Raw genomic sequence first — 16118 nt, 5'->3', positions numbered from 1 at the left:
GTGAAGTAATTTACACAGCTATGACTGGTGTAAATCAGCAGGATGTCCCTGCAACCAGGACAACTGCTCAGATCCAGGGCTCTGGCCACACTGAAAAATAATCATCATGATGATGATTTAAAAAAAACCCAAACCACGCCTTGCTCCCAGCAAAGCTAAATTGTACAACGCCCATGTCACACATCTACTCTGACCCTCATCATCCTGAAATCAGTGTGAAATTCAGAGACGGAGAGAGAGTTTGAAGCACTTGTAATCTCTCCGTCTGCACTATCTGCCTTGAGCAGGAAGGAGGGATCGGCTCAATGAGAGCTATTCAGGGCCTCTCAATTAACCTGATTAGTTCAGCACACTGCTCTCATGAATGACACCTTATCTTAGAAACGAAGGAAAAAAAACTTGACTTCCTTATGGAGATACTGGCAGCCCCTGAAGCCAGAGCAGGGGTGTGTATCAGGGCTGCCCCATCTCCCCGGGGGAGCTGCTCTTGGGGTGGCAGGGCCAGGCAGCCCAGGTGGCCCTAGCAGGGAGGGGTCCCCATCTTTCAGAGCCACCCAGGCACATGATTGGATTTTCTGCCATGTTAACCCTCCCAGTGCTGTGCACAGCCCAGCCAGGATGCTGCTGCAGGTAAGAGGTGGAGCAGCCAAGGGGGTGAACCCCCCGGGAATGCTGCTGTGTTTAAGTGTGTTGTAGTCTGGAACTCGTTTCATATGTGACAGATTAATGAGCGATAACTGGGTTACCATGGCAAAAAGCATTCCCAAAATTCTCTTTTGTTTCCTGAGAATAGTCTCCCTTTTATCCCCCCCCCAAAATCATGCTACTTTACAATAACACAAATATTAACTAGCAGTGTCTTATTCTTTCAAGTGTGGATGGCTGTGACCGTCAACAAGGCTGACTGTTACATACAAACTCTGAGAACTAATAAAAAAAAAAAAAAAAAAAAGGTGTCTCAATCACAATTATAATACTAAAAACTCAAATTTATGAATGCCCAACCAACTTTGAAAGCATTTATTAGAAAAACTCCAATGGCTTTGAAAGTATTAATGCACTAAAGATGCATTATGGCATGATGTATTAATGTTCTTGTAATTTCTGACAAATTAAGTTACAATTGTCACAGCGGAGCAATCCTTCAGGAAAAAAAAAAAAAAAAAAAAGTTCCTCTCTCCTGCCAGGCAGTATACAACAGACAAGTCGTGTACACATAATGGGGCTTAGCAAGAAGTTTTCCTCCTACACCATAGCACAGTTTATTCCATTTTTCAGAATGCCAGAGCTATTATGGCACTCACTATGCCTAGAAAAAAAAAAAAAAAAAAAGGGAAAGAGGGTAGATGAAGAAGCTTAGAGGCTGTCTCACCTAAACAGCTCTTTAGGGTAGACACCCTCTCCCTGTGCTGATGTACAGCTTTCACCCCCAGAGCCCAATGGAGCCCGATCACATCAGACCATGGTATCAGTAAAGTAAGACCCACAGCTAAAAAAAAAAGACCCAAAGTTTTACAGAGCTGCTTGTAGAACATAAACCCCACCTTGAGAAACAAATTCTGCCCTGGACTACAGAGGAGCTCAGGATTACACAGGACACTCCTTTGCAATGCAGTGGCACTCCCTCCTTCATATTTTAAAAGGGCCAAATCCAGATCCTATTTTTGGGGCAGCTATTACAAATCACACATAGGTCCTTTTCTTCTCCTGCCTGTGCAGCCCCCAGCAAGACATGCCAGGGGATGTGCTCCCTTTGCAGCTCATCCTGGCTCATTAAGGACTGTGCAACCAGTGCAGAGGCACAGGGAGCAGGCTGGAGGAGATGCTACCACCAGATCTTAATAGCTTTAAGTGTGGCTAATTCTCTTCTTCTTTCAGAGCAAATAACTTTATAAAGAATGCATTTCTTCTCGTGTCATCCTTCTACAAAATCTGAACTAAGTGAAGTGGTTTTAACATCCACTTATCAAAGTGACTTAACATCTGGGAAGTCAGCCAGTGGTTATGTAGTGATGCAGATGCCAAAAAATCCGACTGAAATATTACATTCAGGGAAATTACAGAGAAGATCTGACTCAACTGGGTGGAAGTAGATGGTTATCCTAGTCAGGATAGCCTGAGAGTGTTCCTGCAAAATCATGGAGAAAATGAAGGAAAATTACGTTTGTAGCAGCTTCCTTTTAACCCATGATAGACACTGGCTGTACCCTGTTCCAATAGTTTTTCCAAAGGCAAATTTTGGAGTCAAAAGATAACAGTTTGGCAAAGTCCTAAAGATGAATAGAAAAGAATTTTCTGTCTCTGACAAACATTGAGGAAACACTAACAAAAGGAGGGACCTTTTTTTATTGCTAGACACTCACAGTGGGATATCATTTCTTCCTAACATTTACTTTATATAAAATGTATCCTTTTCAGGGTCACCATCATGTCATTTTGGAGGTCTCTTTTTATTTTTTTCTTTTTTCTTTTTAATAATTAATCTTTGAAAAACTGACCCAAACTTTCAGCTAATTGAATGATGTGATTAGCTGAAGCAGTTTGCAACACTGATTAGAAAGTCAAGGTGAAAGGAGGCCTTTTTTTTTTTTTTTTAACTCCATTTTTATTTTCTTTTTAGCCTGGCATGGCACTGGAAGAGTTAAAGAAAACAATGAAAAGAACAACTGAGTGTACAGGGTAGGATTTACTGGCATTTACTTTTAATCTATGGTCCTTTGCTCTGTGGCTTATCAGCCCTATGTCAGCCCTTTTTCCTCCTTTATATTTCACGAGGGGACCCACATGCTGGTACTGAGAGACAGAGCCCAAGTGTCTGTAAGCTTTTTGTCAGGTAAAAAGAGAAGAAAAAGGAAAGGAACAAGAGGAAAAGCAAAGCTAAGAGGCATCTATTAGATGTCACCAGGCTTTTGTATTCATGTCAATGATTCAGGATTAGAGTATTTGAAATAATCTTATTGAGAGAACTCAAAAGCCCCACAGAGGGAAAGCCTGCTCAGTAGCATATGGCAGAGCAGCGGACAATATCTTATTAAGGATGTGTTAGCTAACACCATTACTTTTTATATTACATTACTGAACTATTGTGCCTCAGCTGGTTAGTGAGATGGCATAGTTGTGGAATGCCATTTTGGACTTCACCGTGTTGTTATAAAACCAAAGAGATTTGGCTGGGCATCCAGGCCCAGCCCAGCTGGGGGGGGCAAGTGGGGGGGATGCTGCTCCCAGAGCCCCCCCATGGAAAAGAAACCTGCAATTCATCAGCAAAGGGAAAATCAATGTCCCCAAGTGCAATCCTGGCCACGTCTCTCACTGTGTGTGACACCTTCCAGTGCCCACCTACCCTTCCCCATCCCTCCCAAATTCAGGTCACCACCTTTCAGGTCTGGCTGGCTCCCTGCTACACAAAAAAAAAAAAAAAAAAAAAAAAAACCAAGAGGGTATAGAGGGCAGCTTCTGCTCTATCTCCAGCAAAAAAATCCCAAACTATTGCCAAACTCAGCTTCTTGTCAGATGAAGGGAATTTAATTTTGTAATAGTGAATGCTGTTAGTCTAAAAATCTTTCTGTGCTGTTGGACAAAAGCTTGTAATTGGAGAAATAGCTCTTTTTAAAGTTATCTTCATCTGCCTACACCTTTAGAGGCAGCAAGAAATGAAAGACAAAACAGTACTGTTCATAGCATTGCAATTATTGCAGTGAAAGGCTCTATAGCAGGGTCACCTTACGACAGTTCAGTATATAATTTCAGTGACTTGAAATAAAGCCTTTTAATAACTAATTTCATATAAATCACATTTTCTATTTCCAAACACTATTTTTAAAAAGGGGGTAGAAAATTATCCGTTCTACTTTAAAAAAAAAACTCTAAAACACAGTCCTTAGTAAAAAGAGTAAACATTTGATACAGTAATATATTCTGATCACAAACTACCTATGCAAAGTTGCTAATGTGACACACTGGGAACTTTGTATAACTTTTCTGTACTTTTCCAGAACTGTTACAGAAGAAAAAAAAAAAAACCATGAAGCTACAGGGAGTGAAAAATGCAGCATTTACCATTACTAAACCAGAGACTTGCTGGTCTCTGAGGACATTGTTAAATAATTTTGTAGAAAGTTATCTCAGTCTTGATTTACACAGAAACCTACAATTATTTCTCAGTCTCTTTAAATTTTAGTTAGATGTATTAAAAATAAGTACTTCCAGCAGGCAGAAGTGAATTTGAATTTAGCATAGTTATTTTTGTAAATGTGGACCATTACTTGCAAGAATACATTTTGGTGGCTAAAACACACAAGCATTTATGACTACTCACAGGCAGAAAACTATTCAGACACCTCAGCTTCTGCAGAAAACTGGGTGGTTTTGTTTTTACCCAATAGATGCTGGGATAGAGATACATTTTTCATGTTCAGAACAATTTTAGCTAATCTGCATTGAAATTGTGGATGATCTTTGTGAATATATTTTTCTTTCTCTTATTCATGTGTGCATTTCCAGTGCACAGCAAATATGGAAATAAATCAGGTGTTAAGATGGGACCAGAAATTTATCCACATCAGAAACTGAGTGTGTGTATATATATGCATAGGAGAAAAAGACAGTGTTTTTTCCCCAAAAAAAAATCCCCACTCATGAGAAAGAGAAGATGTAGCACTGAGCTGCATGGAGCCAGGTAGCCCACTGCACTGAGAGCATCCTCTGTGCTGCAGGACATGCTTTGAAGCAGGAGTTCACACTAAGCAGTCTATAGGCATGAATGGCACATTTGAAGTTTTCTGACAAAAAACAAAGAGCTGGATCACCCTGCCAGGCCCTGGGCTCCTCCTGGGACTAGTCCACTATGCCTGGAGCTTTCCTGATGCTGCAGAAGGTCTCTTCATAGAGACAGCCCAAGTTTTTAAAGCACCTTTTACTTTGGGTGCCCAAATCCCATGATCTGAGCAGAGCAGCAGAGTAATCCCCAAGGTCTCAGCTAGACCTTGGGGTGCTCCTCAGCACCAGCAAACCCACAGGGTCTTCAGGATGGACTTCAAGGACTTAAGACAAACCAGTGCAGTCTGGTTTGTTAACTAAACTAAAAGTGTTAACTCTTGACCAGCTGTAGCCATGACTCTGAAAGCAGTCAGTGCAGAGCTGCTTGCCCAGGGGTCATCATCAACTCAAGGCAGCTCTAGGGACATCCTCACCTCAAAGTCTCAGGTCCTGCACTTCCCATGTGTGCACTGAAGGCACTTTTCTGGACTGACATCACAAGTGGCCAAGTCCTAAAGGTGAGCATTAAAGATGATATTCATCTCCTACAAGCAACAGAGTAGACTGATCCTCAGTTTTCCTCATCACCGGGGCATCCAATATAAGCCTACATTTTTTGCTTTCTATAGAGAAATCTCAATTTCCAAACTGTGTCAGGAGAACCACTTATCTTCAGGAATGGGATCATGAGCCTACCTAAAGTCTACACAGGATCAAACACTATGAGCCTTCTTTGCAACTGAAGCCTCTCTTATATCACCATGATATTAAATGATAATAATCAGGCAGAAGCTCACAGTGAAATAAACCCAAAACATGAGCTGCAGATTCAACAGACATCACTAAGAGAAGCAAGTAACTATTAGAGTAATGTGAAATGCTTGCAATGAAACCCAAAACCACATAAAACTTGCCTGGTTTGGGGTTTTATAACAAACTGAAAACTCAGAACAGGTTTGCTGAGGAAATCACAAACTCCTGAGTGAAGCTGAGACCAAATTAAGGCTTAGCATAATAGTTTTTAGATTATAAAAATATTCTTACATTTCAAGGCACAGAGGAGAGAAATCAGACAAACAACAAACTGGAGCTGATTTGACCTTAAGTTCACTCAATCCCCAAAATAAATTAATTTTGAAGTAGCAGAGATGTGTGTCAACCCCAATAGGCTGAAACCAAGAGATTTTTGCAAGAATCCTTGCAAAGTTACCCCCTGCTCTAGTGATTTCATCACCAGAAAGAGTACGCTGCATGTGTGAGGAGAAAGCATTTATGTCTGATTTTCTGTGTGAGAAGCATTTAGTGATCAGAATTCCCATTTATCTCACAACAGCTCAAAATGCCTTTGGTTGCCTGAGTCATGTGGGAAATTTTTTGTTTGATGCTTCTCAGCTGCATCAATCACAACCAAGTCCTTGAGGATAGGTGTTTCAGTCCCTGCCCTCTCAGAAAGGTTCCCAGGCTCCAGGAGATTGCATGCAATGTTTGAGGCCAAATTCTGCCTGTCTGAATGCCCTGCTTAGAGGTCCAGAAGGTTTAGGCAGCAGACTTAAAATATAGGCTCAGACACATCCCTGTGCAGTACTGGGAGCACTCCTCTGTTACCCAGATTCTGCTCCCCAGAGTCCCTCTCTTCTGGATCTATAATTCCCATCTGGCTCTGGAAGGGGCACAGCAATGAGGTGGGCACTTTGCAGTACAAGACTCAAAAGAACAGCAGGAACATTTCTCACCTAGGTCTTGAGATCTGTCAGAAAGCACCATACCTGTCCTCCTGAATGCCAGCCCAACCCAAGTACCCAGGACAGATGGGACCTGCAGCCTCCTTCAGCCCCCAGTGTGGGCAAGGGGAGCAGAACAGCAGCACAACTGTCTACAGCAACCTTCCCCTCATGCCACTCACCAGCTTCAAGTAACCACATATGTCTGAGGGACACCAAGGACAGGACCAGGACAGAGTCAGAACTGGTCCCCCAGCAAAGGGACCACTGCCAAAGCACCTGGCAGCCTCTGTCACTTGGCTGTGACACCAGTGTTGTGATGAGCCCACATCCCTGTAGTCTGGCTGGGGATCAGCTGCAGCACTGATCCCATTCCCCACACCAAAGCCATCCTCTGCAGCTCCCTCCCGATCAAACCCCACCTTGCCTTCTTTCCAGCACCTCCCCCAAAGCTGGCCCCCTCTGCCATCCCACCTACATCTTCATCTCTCTCCCTCCAGGCATGGAAAACTACTGCAAAATGCATTAATCGCCACATCTGCCTAACAAGGATAGTTGTGGGAAGGATGCAGTGAGTGTCAGAGAGTCCTCTGTGTCATTTTTCCACCTGCCTGGTGTTTAGGATGAAAAGATGATCAGGCCCATAAAATACAAACCACTACCTGATGATTTGTAAAGCAGTAAAATGGAGACATTAAAAGTCATTCATTCCTCTTTTCATGTCATTCCACAGTAAAATCTTACCCACAAACATAAAATGCTTCAGGTTAAAGGCTGAAAGGTTTCAAAAATCATATGTAGTTAAGTTGGCTCCCTCTCTAGCTTCAGCAGCTGGGTGTGCTGGAGACAGGTTACAGAGCCCTGCAGAGCATCTTGTACAGCGGGTGCCAAAAGTGTACAGGCCTTTCAAACACTGGGAGCAGGTAATGTATTAAAATGTACCTTACTGTCACCTGATAATAAAGTGTAAAAAATATTACTGGCTCCAATTCATGAGTGCCTGGATTGGCACTCTGCTCTGATTGCATTGGAAATACAGAAGCTGCCTCTTTAAAGCCAGAGGGAGCCTCATTCCTCTGAAATTGTATCTGAAGCAGCACATGAAGTACTTCAGTATATTGCCAGAAAAGGGCCAAGAGAAACTCTGGTCATCCTTATGCTGACCTAACACCCAAGGGCACATGGTGTCCCCAGGCAAGAGCTCCAGCACAAAGCCTGTTAACTGACACCCCAACTAAAGTTCATCTACAGAAAAGATGGGCAGTGGCAAGGTTAGTTAAGTAGGTCTCATCTGTATTGGTAAAACTCAGTAAAGCCAATTTCAGGTCACTGTCCTGATCAAGTACTCCAGAAAGAAGCAAAATTTGGTATGAACCAGCAGTTGCCAAACAGGCTCTTTCCAGTCCTTTTTCCATGCAATGTCACAAGATCTGTATTGTATAGATCTGAAATGCTGAGATTTTTCTGCTGCTACATTTATGATTGCAGTGGTTATTCCTATTTTATCAGCCAGTAGGACTCCTGTTTACTGGATGGAGCAATAAAATGTAAAGAAGCTCCAGCAGGCATAGGTGACATCATTGCATATTGTTCCCAACAATGGTAAATTTGGTTTTAAAGTTTGGAACTCAATGCTTGGAGAGGAGCCTTTTTCCTGAACCCATGAGTAGTATAAAGACCAACTTTCTCCCCTATGTGACTTTTGTCATTATCATCTTTTCTGATTCTTACAAAGCAAACCTAATTAGGAAGCTCTCTCATTAGTCTTCCAGAAAAATTAGCACAGCTTATGCTAATTACTCCTGTAAAATTTAATAAACTCGTTGAAATGGGAATAGTCTAATGAGGTTTTATTTATTGAACTAAGATAACTGTAAGGAAAAAGGTTAGGACACCAGGATATCCAGAGTAGTAATATAACTACAATTTATTCAATTTTGTCACAGGAATTTTATTGCAAACCTTTAAAATTCAAATATGAATTCCTATTTGAAAGTTAAATCAATCTAGAATTTAACTTAATAACAGCAAGTACTCTGTGTTTTCCGTAAGTGTGATTACAGCCCTGCCACTGGTCTTGTAAGAGGAATTGTGCATTTGTATTGTGACAATAAAATCCTTTTTAAAATGAGTTCCTGTTCATCAGATCTTCATCTCAACACACGTAACTGGATTAGTGATAAAATATACAGGCTATGCTAAGAAGATGATTCAGACACACAGAGGTTTCCAAGAAACTTCCTTGAAAGGACTGTTCTATAAGCATAATAGATTTATTTTGTTCTCCAGAGAAAATTTAGATCACTAAATGAGTATGAATTTCTTTAGGTCCCTTTCACTCCTTTATCTGCTGACACTATAATAGAGCAAAGTATAACGCAATTTTATAAAGGATAAATTCATATATTGTTTCCAACACAATTACAGACTGGTTTTTAAATCCCACACTTTGATTAAATAGAAATACAGGATTTGCTTTTTGTGTATTTCTTGGGTTTGAAAAAGAATACAACACATGTTACTCTGGAATTGCTGAACAGCCTCTTCACCAAGTTCACTAAACCATCACAAAGATGCAGCTTGTTCTGGCCCAAGTTTCTCTAGCCTCATCAAAGAGAAATAATCAATCCAAAACTGTATGCTAGCATGTAAGAAGAGGATAGCATTTCCATGTAAGTACATATGTTAGAAATCCCATGGATAGATTCTACATTAAATCCTATGTTAGGTCAGAGCCTGTGGATTCGCAGGATTTGATGCAAGATTTAGATTAAATCCATAGGCAAGACTTGATCAGAGTGTAAGGCATGTGGGAGTGCTTTAGTCCAAATGGCAAATAAATTCTCTAAGCTCAGATGCAAATAAAAATATCTAAATATGGTTTTACATATCAATTGACATAGCAGTTAAAAATTGTGTGCATGGAGAAGTGACAATGGAGTACAACCAAACACATGTTCTGACTTGTGCAGGCATTTTAATGTTAGAACAATTTTAAAGGACTCGTTTTGAGGTAAAAAGGCTCTATATAGATCATTTCATCCTTTCCAGACCAAAAGGGGGGGAAAAAATGAATAGGATAAATGTCACAAGAAACATCACTGAAGCCACCAGCTATATAAAGCACATACTTATTTGGCCTAAATTGTTTGAACTAGCCCCAGCCAAGAAAAGGTTTTAAGTACCCTATTGGGACAGATGCAAAGCGGCAACAATAGAAGCCACACTAATGCAATCCAGGTAACACAATCTTGTTTCAAAAACAGGGGGAGGGCTAATTACAGTACTGCTGAGTCAAATTTCTTATACCACTGCAACCCACAGGAACAGGTCAAAATCAAATGCTATTCAAACCACAGCCATATCAACCTCCTGTATCAAAGTCACAATTTAAAACCGAGTAAAGAACTTAAAAGCTTAACCCGTTCACAAGCCAAATGTGATTCAACATGGGTGGTGAGGTGGGGTTTGTGTAATACTGTAATATATTTCAACTTTAAATTATGTCTAGCTTGTATTTTAAAAATAATCTTCAGAATTGGTACTTTTTGCATCTGTTTATGTAAAGACTGATAAATTGACCACTGCTGGGAAGCTAAATCTGTTTTTCTTCATGGAACTATTTTCCTCATTTGGCAGGAAGCATGTAAGAGACAGCATCTCTGGCTTTCAAAATTTAAAATTATTTGCAACTAGCAGGTTTGCATACTTGATAGTTAAACAAAATATTTCTGTAAACCTGCCATTAGAATTTTAACATCTCACTTTCCAGTACAATGAAAAATTCATGTGAATTTTGCAGCTTTCATGTTGCTCAAAATGCCATTCTAACACCATGTTTATGCAGCATGCTTATAAAACACACCTTTATACAGATTTCACTGTGAGTCCCCCCCCCTACACACACTTTCCCTGGTACTACCTAATGCTCAGAGAAGATGCAAATACACCAAGATACATAGAGATATCTTCTGAGATTTAAGCATTCTCAAGATAACTTATTATAGCTAATCAAAACATTGTTATAAGCTTCCAATTTATGCACTTTCTTACTGAATTCAGACAAGAACTGTAAACCTGAGTGTCTGGATGAGAACAATGCCAGGCAAGGCTCTGCCACATCCGTGGACCTCTCTGTGTGTCACACCCAGCATCAAACTCTTGTCACCTTCTTTCATAAAAATGGATGCACTGGCACAGAAGGTACTTTGAACTTTGTATAGCAAACATAACTCAGACTATAATGCAAGAAAAAGTACACTGCTCCATACTCTCACCCTTATAGATACAGGCAGTTTCCCTTCAGGGTCCCTCTGTTCACAGATTAGTGGCAGGGTATTGCTTTACCAAGCTGATTACAGACATTTTCAGTACTTCATGGCCATTTAAATCTTATAGAATAATGCTGTTATCACACATGCTTTTGTACGATGAGTTTGGACAATTAAAATGTAAAAATTACTATTTGGCTACCATTACATTACATTTTGGCTACCATTTTGCATAATTTGCAAGCACGGAAACTACTCATGGCTCAGCAAAACTAAAATACGTGTATTGTACTATAGTGATTTATTTGGTGATGTCAGATTAACAATATTGATCTGCTTAAAAACACAATAATTAAGACAGGGAAAAATGAATTAATCAGATGACAATACAGTCAAAATAATATTCCAACCAAGGAAAATAACAGGAGGAAAAAACCTTACTTTGCAGATCTATTTTTTAACTGTTTTTATGCATAAATAAAAACCTTAAAATGTAGATGGATTGCATCCAACAGAACTACTGTAGCTAAAAGTGATAATGATTCAAACATTTTTCAAATAAAAGTTAAATATTTATAAGCACCCAACCACATTTCATAAATCACAAACTATTATTATTTTATTCCTGAAGCTTCCCTGGCACAGAATGTGAATTGAGCCGCAGAAAGTCAGAAAGAAAAATCTCCTCTTTATGCACATGAATCAGTTACAAGAAGTGGAGCCCTCCAAAGAGCAGGTCCTTCCATTACCCTCCATATGGCCCTTCCATGGCAATCACAATTGCAAAGCACAACTAATTCGGTATCAAAAACAAAATCCCATCCATATATACTCTTAATTCTTCCCCATTAGCAACACAGGGCAGGTGTTTCATTATAATGAGGAAAGGAAAAAAAAAAAAAAATTGAAGGAAACAATAGCAGTCCTTACCTGTCAATTATCACTGGATCTGATGGAGTCTCATTTCTGTTGCCACAGCTTTTCTTGTCACAACAGCGGCTACAGAGCAAAAGTGAAAGGATTTAGTGCAACCATTACACTGTAAAATCATCATTACGAACATGGTTGGTTCAAATTGCTGGCTAGAGTTACCATTCAGTCCCTGCCTGGAAATCAGTCAAATGTAGTGGGTCACATATGGGTTAATTACTATGTTTAACTTCTTGCACAGCTGGTTAGCAATGGAAAAAAAAAAAAAAAAAAAAGAAAGAAAAAAAAAAGAGGGTTTTTGCCCCTTTCACAAATAATAATTCAAGGCTTACACAAAACAGGGAGATCTGCCTTTTGGTAGCTTCTCTTCATAGGGTTTAACAGTTGTCCCGCATATGCTAGCACACAAAATCAGGCAGCTTTTCCCCTGCTGAGCCTGGTTTTTACATTTGCCTAATGCTTATGTTACACATCCACAAACGATTCCTGCTTCTACACAGATCCAAATTCACAGCTACCAGGAAACCTCCCTCCAAAAAAATGAAAGCACAGTTTTTCTCCCTCTAACAGACACTGTTGTTAAATGGGGGAGCCAAAATGCAAACACCATTGGCATTGGGTTTCTTATGCTTGAGCATGTCTCTTTACCCAAGTTTTCTGAACATGCTAATGATTGCTAATGCCATGGAGACCCCAGTTCTGGTGGCTTGTGCCCTGTGTCAGGTCAGGTAAAAAGCAAGCACGTGAAACAGATCTGTCTCCCAGCTCCCTGCGCCATCACTGACCTCGAGTCTGGGATCCTTTTTGAAGTAAGGTGGCTCATTTTTTTCCTAAGATAAGTTAAATCGGCTTTTTGTGATTTTACGTTCCTTTCAAGGGGTTATTGTCTTCTAGGAGCCATATATACATTGCAGAGAAACTCACAGGCAATAATGCACATTCCAGTTTAGGATGGGAATCCCTCCTGGTGAGTCTAGACCAAGTCACAGCTATGTAGGTGAGCAAAGCCTCAGGCTTGCACCCACCCACCCACTCATGACAGGAAGGAAACACCAACCTAGCAAGGAAACCTCCTGTTTGCTGACATTCCTTGACAGAAAATCCTTCACTGAGCCAAGGCTCCAAGGAATAAAATAAAACTATGAAGAAGCTTGTGGTCTTCCCAAGCCCTCTTAGTCCCCAGGGATGAAACCTGGGCAGCTCCTGTGAGGCGAGGTGGGGGCTGCAGGAGCCCCATCCCATGACAGCACCAAGGGACACAGAGTGAGGACCCGTTTGCTCTCCACAGCTATACCTGAGAATATCTCTCCATTTAATAAACTTTCTGGTAAATTTCAACCCCAAAAAACTAATTCTTTGGAAAGCACTAAACTTGTTCCAAATGGCAGCACAGGGACCTGCTCATCCCCTTTATTTCAGCAGCCAGATTTGGGATGCTGGCAGAAGTGCCCCATGCTCACACACAGATGAACTATTTTCTTTTCCCCAGAAGGTGGAAGAACATCAGGGCAGGAAGAAGCCCTCAGAAGTGCCATGCTATATAAATAGTCCTGTTGGAAGTATGACAAAGGTTCTCTTGTGTTGTTGAACAATAGAGTGAATAATATACAGTTACCTACCAAGATTAGCAATAAAGCAACGAATCACACTAAAGATAACAAAAATAGGGAGCCTTTTACAAAAACAGACTGTTTAAACATGGTTCAAAAAAATAATTTGGGTCTCAAAGAGAGGAAAACACATAATTCTTCTCACTGCAGAAGCTTCAAGGCAACTTTTCAGGGCTGAAACTTCACAGTTAACACATGTGCAGTATCTTCATTTCAGTGGAAGTTACATTGTTTGGGATTGCCAAAAAAAACTGCTTAATTTTACAGCACAATACCACAATTGATCCACTAGAAAATGCAAGAGCCTTGGCATCCAGAAAGTATTAAAATTTAGGAAGGAATAAAATATGCTGTAGGTAAATAGTCATGTGGACATTCTGGGGGCTTTTTTGCCTATAAAAGGACTTGTCATTGGAGTGCAGCTAGAATGTGTGGGGTGAGAAAATTTACCCACAAACAAGGCAATAAAAACTGCTAATCATTTTTAAATGATTAAAATGTAATTAGAAACAGAGTTGGCAGAAGTTAAGACAATGCAGTTCTTGTGACTGAAGCAAATCAAGGCTAGTCCTGACATTCTCACAGCAGACTGGAGGGACAGAAATTGCCACACTTACTGAGGCAAGCAAAGGTTCCCAGGCTCCCAGCTCAAGATGGGCAGATACCACCAGCCATGTACCACCAGGCTCAGAGGCTGGCACCTTCCCAGGGCACTAATCCAGCAGGAGAAGTGACCACAGGTGTAAGGACATGGGGACACCCCAGTCTCACCTCCTGCCACCAGTGGGATGGAATCAGGCACTGGTCAACTCTGACAACCTGATTTCAAGACCCTGTGGCCCCTCATTTGGACAGGACTTCCCAAAAGTGCACTCCAACAGTAGCAGGAGACCTCACTCCTGGCACTGCAGTTTGAGGGTGATGTGGCAGAGGTGCACATCTGGCATATATTGCAGTCTGTGACTCTGACGTGAAAAGAGGCCCAAAATGTTCTTTCATGTTCTAGATAATTAATTTTTAAACCTTAGCTTGCCTTTTACATTTCCTCCCCTCCCCCAACAGCAGAATCAGAGGCCTCATCTATCCCAGTTTTTCTATACAGAGAATTAAAACATCACGCAAACCCTGAGTTCGAAACCTGGTTGTGTGGCATGAGAAATGCTTTTAATTCAACTTGCCTCAAAAGCCTTGGCTTTTAGAGCCTACTTAACACTTGGAAAAATCTTCCTAAATATTCAGCACCCTTTCTCCAATTCCATGAAGAATTTCAAAATTCCCAGGAGCTATTTCAAGCTATCCAGAAGCCCTCCAGCTCCCAGAAAGGCTCTATGAAACTGCAGGGAGAGGTGCCAGACACCAGTCTCTCACAGCCAGGAAGGCAAGGGCTTGTCCTTTCTGTCCCTCCATGACACCCATTCCCAAATGGAGCAAGGAGCCATGGCTCAGGCACATCATGCTGACCCACAGAGAAAACCTTTTAAAAATTGCTTTACTTGAGAGAGTGTTTGTTTTTTAAACAAGTAGTCCTTGATACAAATGAAGTCTCTTGCCATCACAACCCCCTTCAGCTCCTGCACCCCAGGTTCCCCTCCCTCCTATTGCCATCCTCACCATACACAGGGCTTGTGCCCAAGCTCCATCCCCACTCTACCCCATCTCTTGCCTCCCTGTCTTCTGGCCACCACCACTCCTAGATTTTTCTTACTGCCTTTGTCCTTACCCCAGCCCTCTGGGCACCTGCTGTCTTCCCTCTGCCTTGCTCCAAACCTTCCTCCTCTCCTTCCCTGCCTTGCCATGAAGCATCTCTACCCTGCTCTGCCCAGCTCCTCTGTGGGTACACCGAGGGTGACCTCCTCACCCCAGTGTTCGGCACCCCCAAACCCCTCTGTGTCCCCACCCCGGTGTGGCAGTCGGGAGGCTCGCTCGTGGAGGAGCCCTGCTTTGTGTGTCTGTGTGCTGGGGCTTTCTGTGAGGACAATGAACAATGAGAAATTACGGGGCAATGGCACAGGGCCAGCACAAATGCAACTTTCCGATCATTTGGCTGCCAGGCTCTAGCAAGTCGTAGTGGGTCCATGTGGGAGATTTTGCAGAAGCTCCCAGTGAGGTGGGATTCATCCCACAGACTATGAAGCCAGGACAAGCCCTGCCCCAACCAGGCTCCTCCACAAGCATGGAGGTACGGGAGCTTCTTGCCAAAACAGCTGTAAGATTTTATTTTACACTGACAAAAACACATATTTTACTCAAACCTCATTCTCAGAAATCACTGAACCATTTTAGCTGAAACTTTCCAAAGAAAGTCAGCCTGAGGCTGACACCCTGCAAAGGACGTTTCAGCCAGAACACTTCAAGTCTGGCAAAGCTGTAAGCCACTGAAGATTTCATAATGGAAATTGTTGAGGCAATATTAACCATAGATGTCCCTCCCCATGTTGCCTACAATACTAATAAATTCCACTGAGGCTATGAATTCTCCCCAGCTATTAATATTTTCACCAACACTGTAGATTTTTATATTTGACAAAACACAATGAAATCCTTTGAAATAAACAGCCACCTGAAGCAAACCTCAGCCTCACTTTCCTACCACAACCAGGACTCTCCTATACATTTGAATTCTTTGTCTTATCTGTGCCATAGTTGCAGTATACTATAAATACTCAGCTTTGTCACATAAATGCAAAGTTTTATTGTGCAGTTAGCCTTGATATAAAGCACTGCTGAAAGTAGTTTAGAAATTAAATATCTAAAACAAGCTATTTTAAAATACAGAGCCCTCACTATTTCATGTCTGAAATGAAGAAATTTCATCTTAGGGAGAGCAA

General features: G+C 41.4%; 1 protein-coding gene across 4 annotated transcripts in view; it reads right to left on the bottom strand.

Moving 5' to 3' along the window:
• Positions 1–16118, bottom strand: part of EBF1 (EBF transcription factor 1) — a 266955-nt gene that overhangs the window by 236301 nt on the left and 14536 nt on the right. For all 4 annotated transcript variants that reach the window (XM_030458957.1, XM_030458960.1, XM_030458958.1 and 1 more), the window contains exon 6: positions 11681–11749. In XM_030458957.1, the coding sequence (XP_030314817.1) occupies positions 11681–11749 (69 nt within the window). The remainder of the gene's footprint in view (positions 1–11680; positions 11750–16118) is intronic.

Source organism: Calypte anna, chromosome 13, assembly GCF_003957555.1.
Source record: "Calypte anna isolate BGI_N300 chromosome 13, bCalAnn1_v1.p, whole genome shotgun sequence".
Classification (NCBI taxonomy): domain Eukaryota; kingdom Metazoa; phylum Chordata; class Aves; order Apodiformes; family Trochilidae; genus Calypte; species Calypte anna.
The sequence above is the reverse complement of the archived record's forward strand: the minus strand, read 5'-3'. Positions and strand labels throughout refer to the sequence as shown.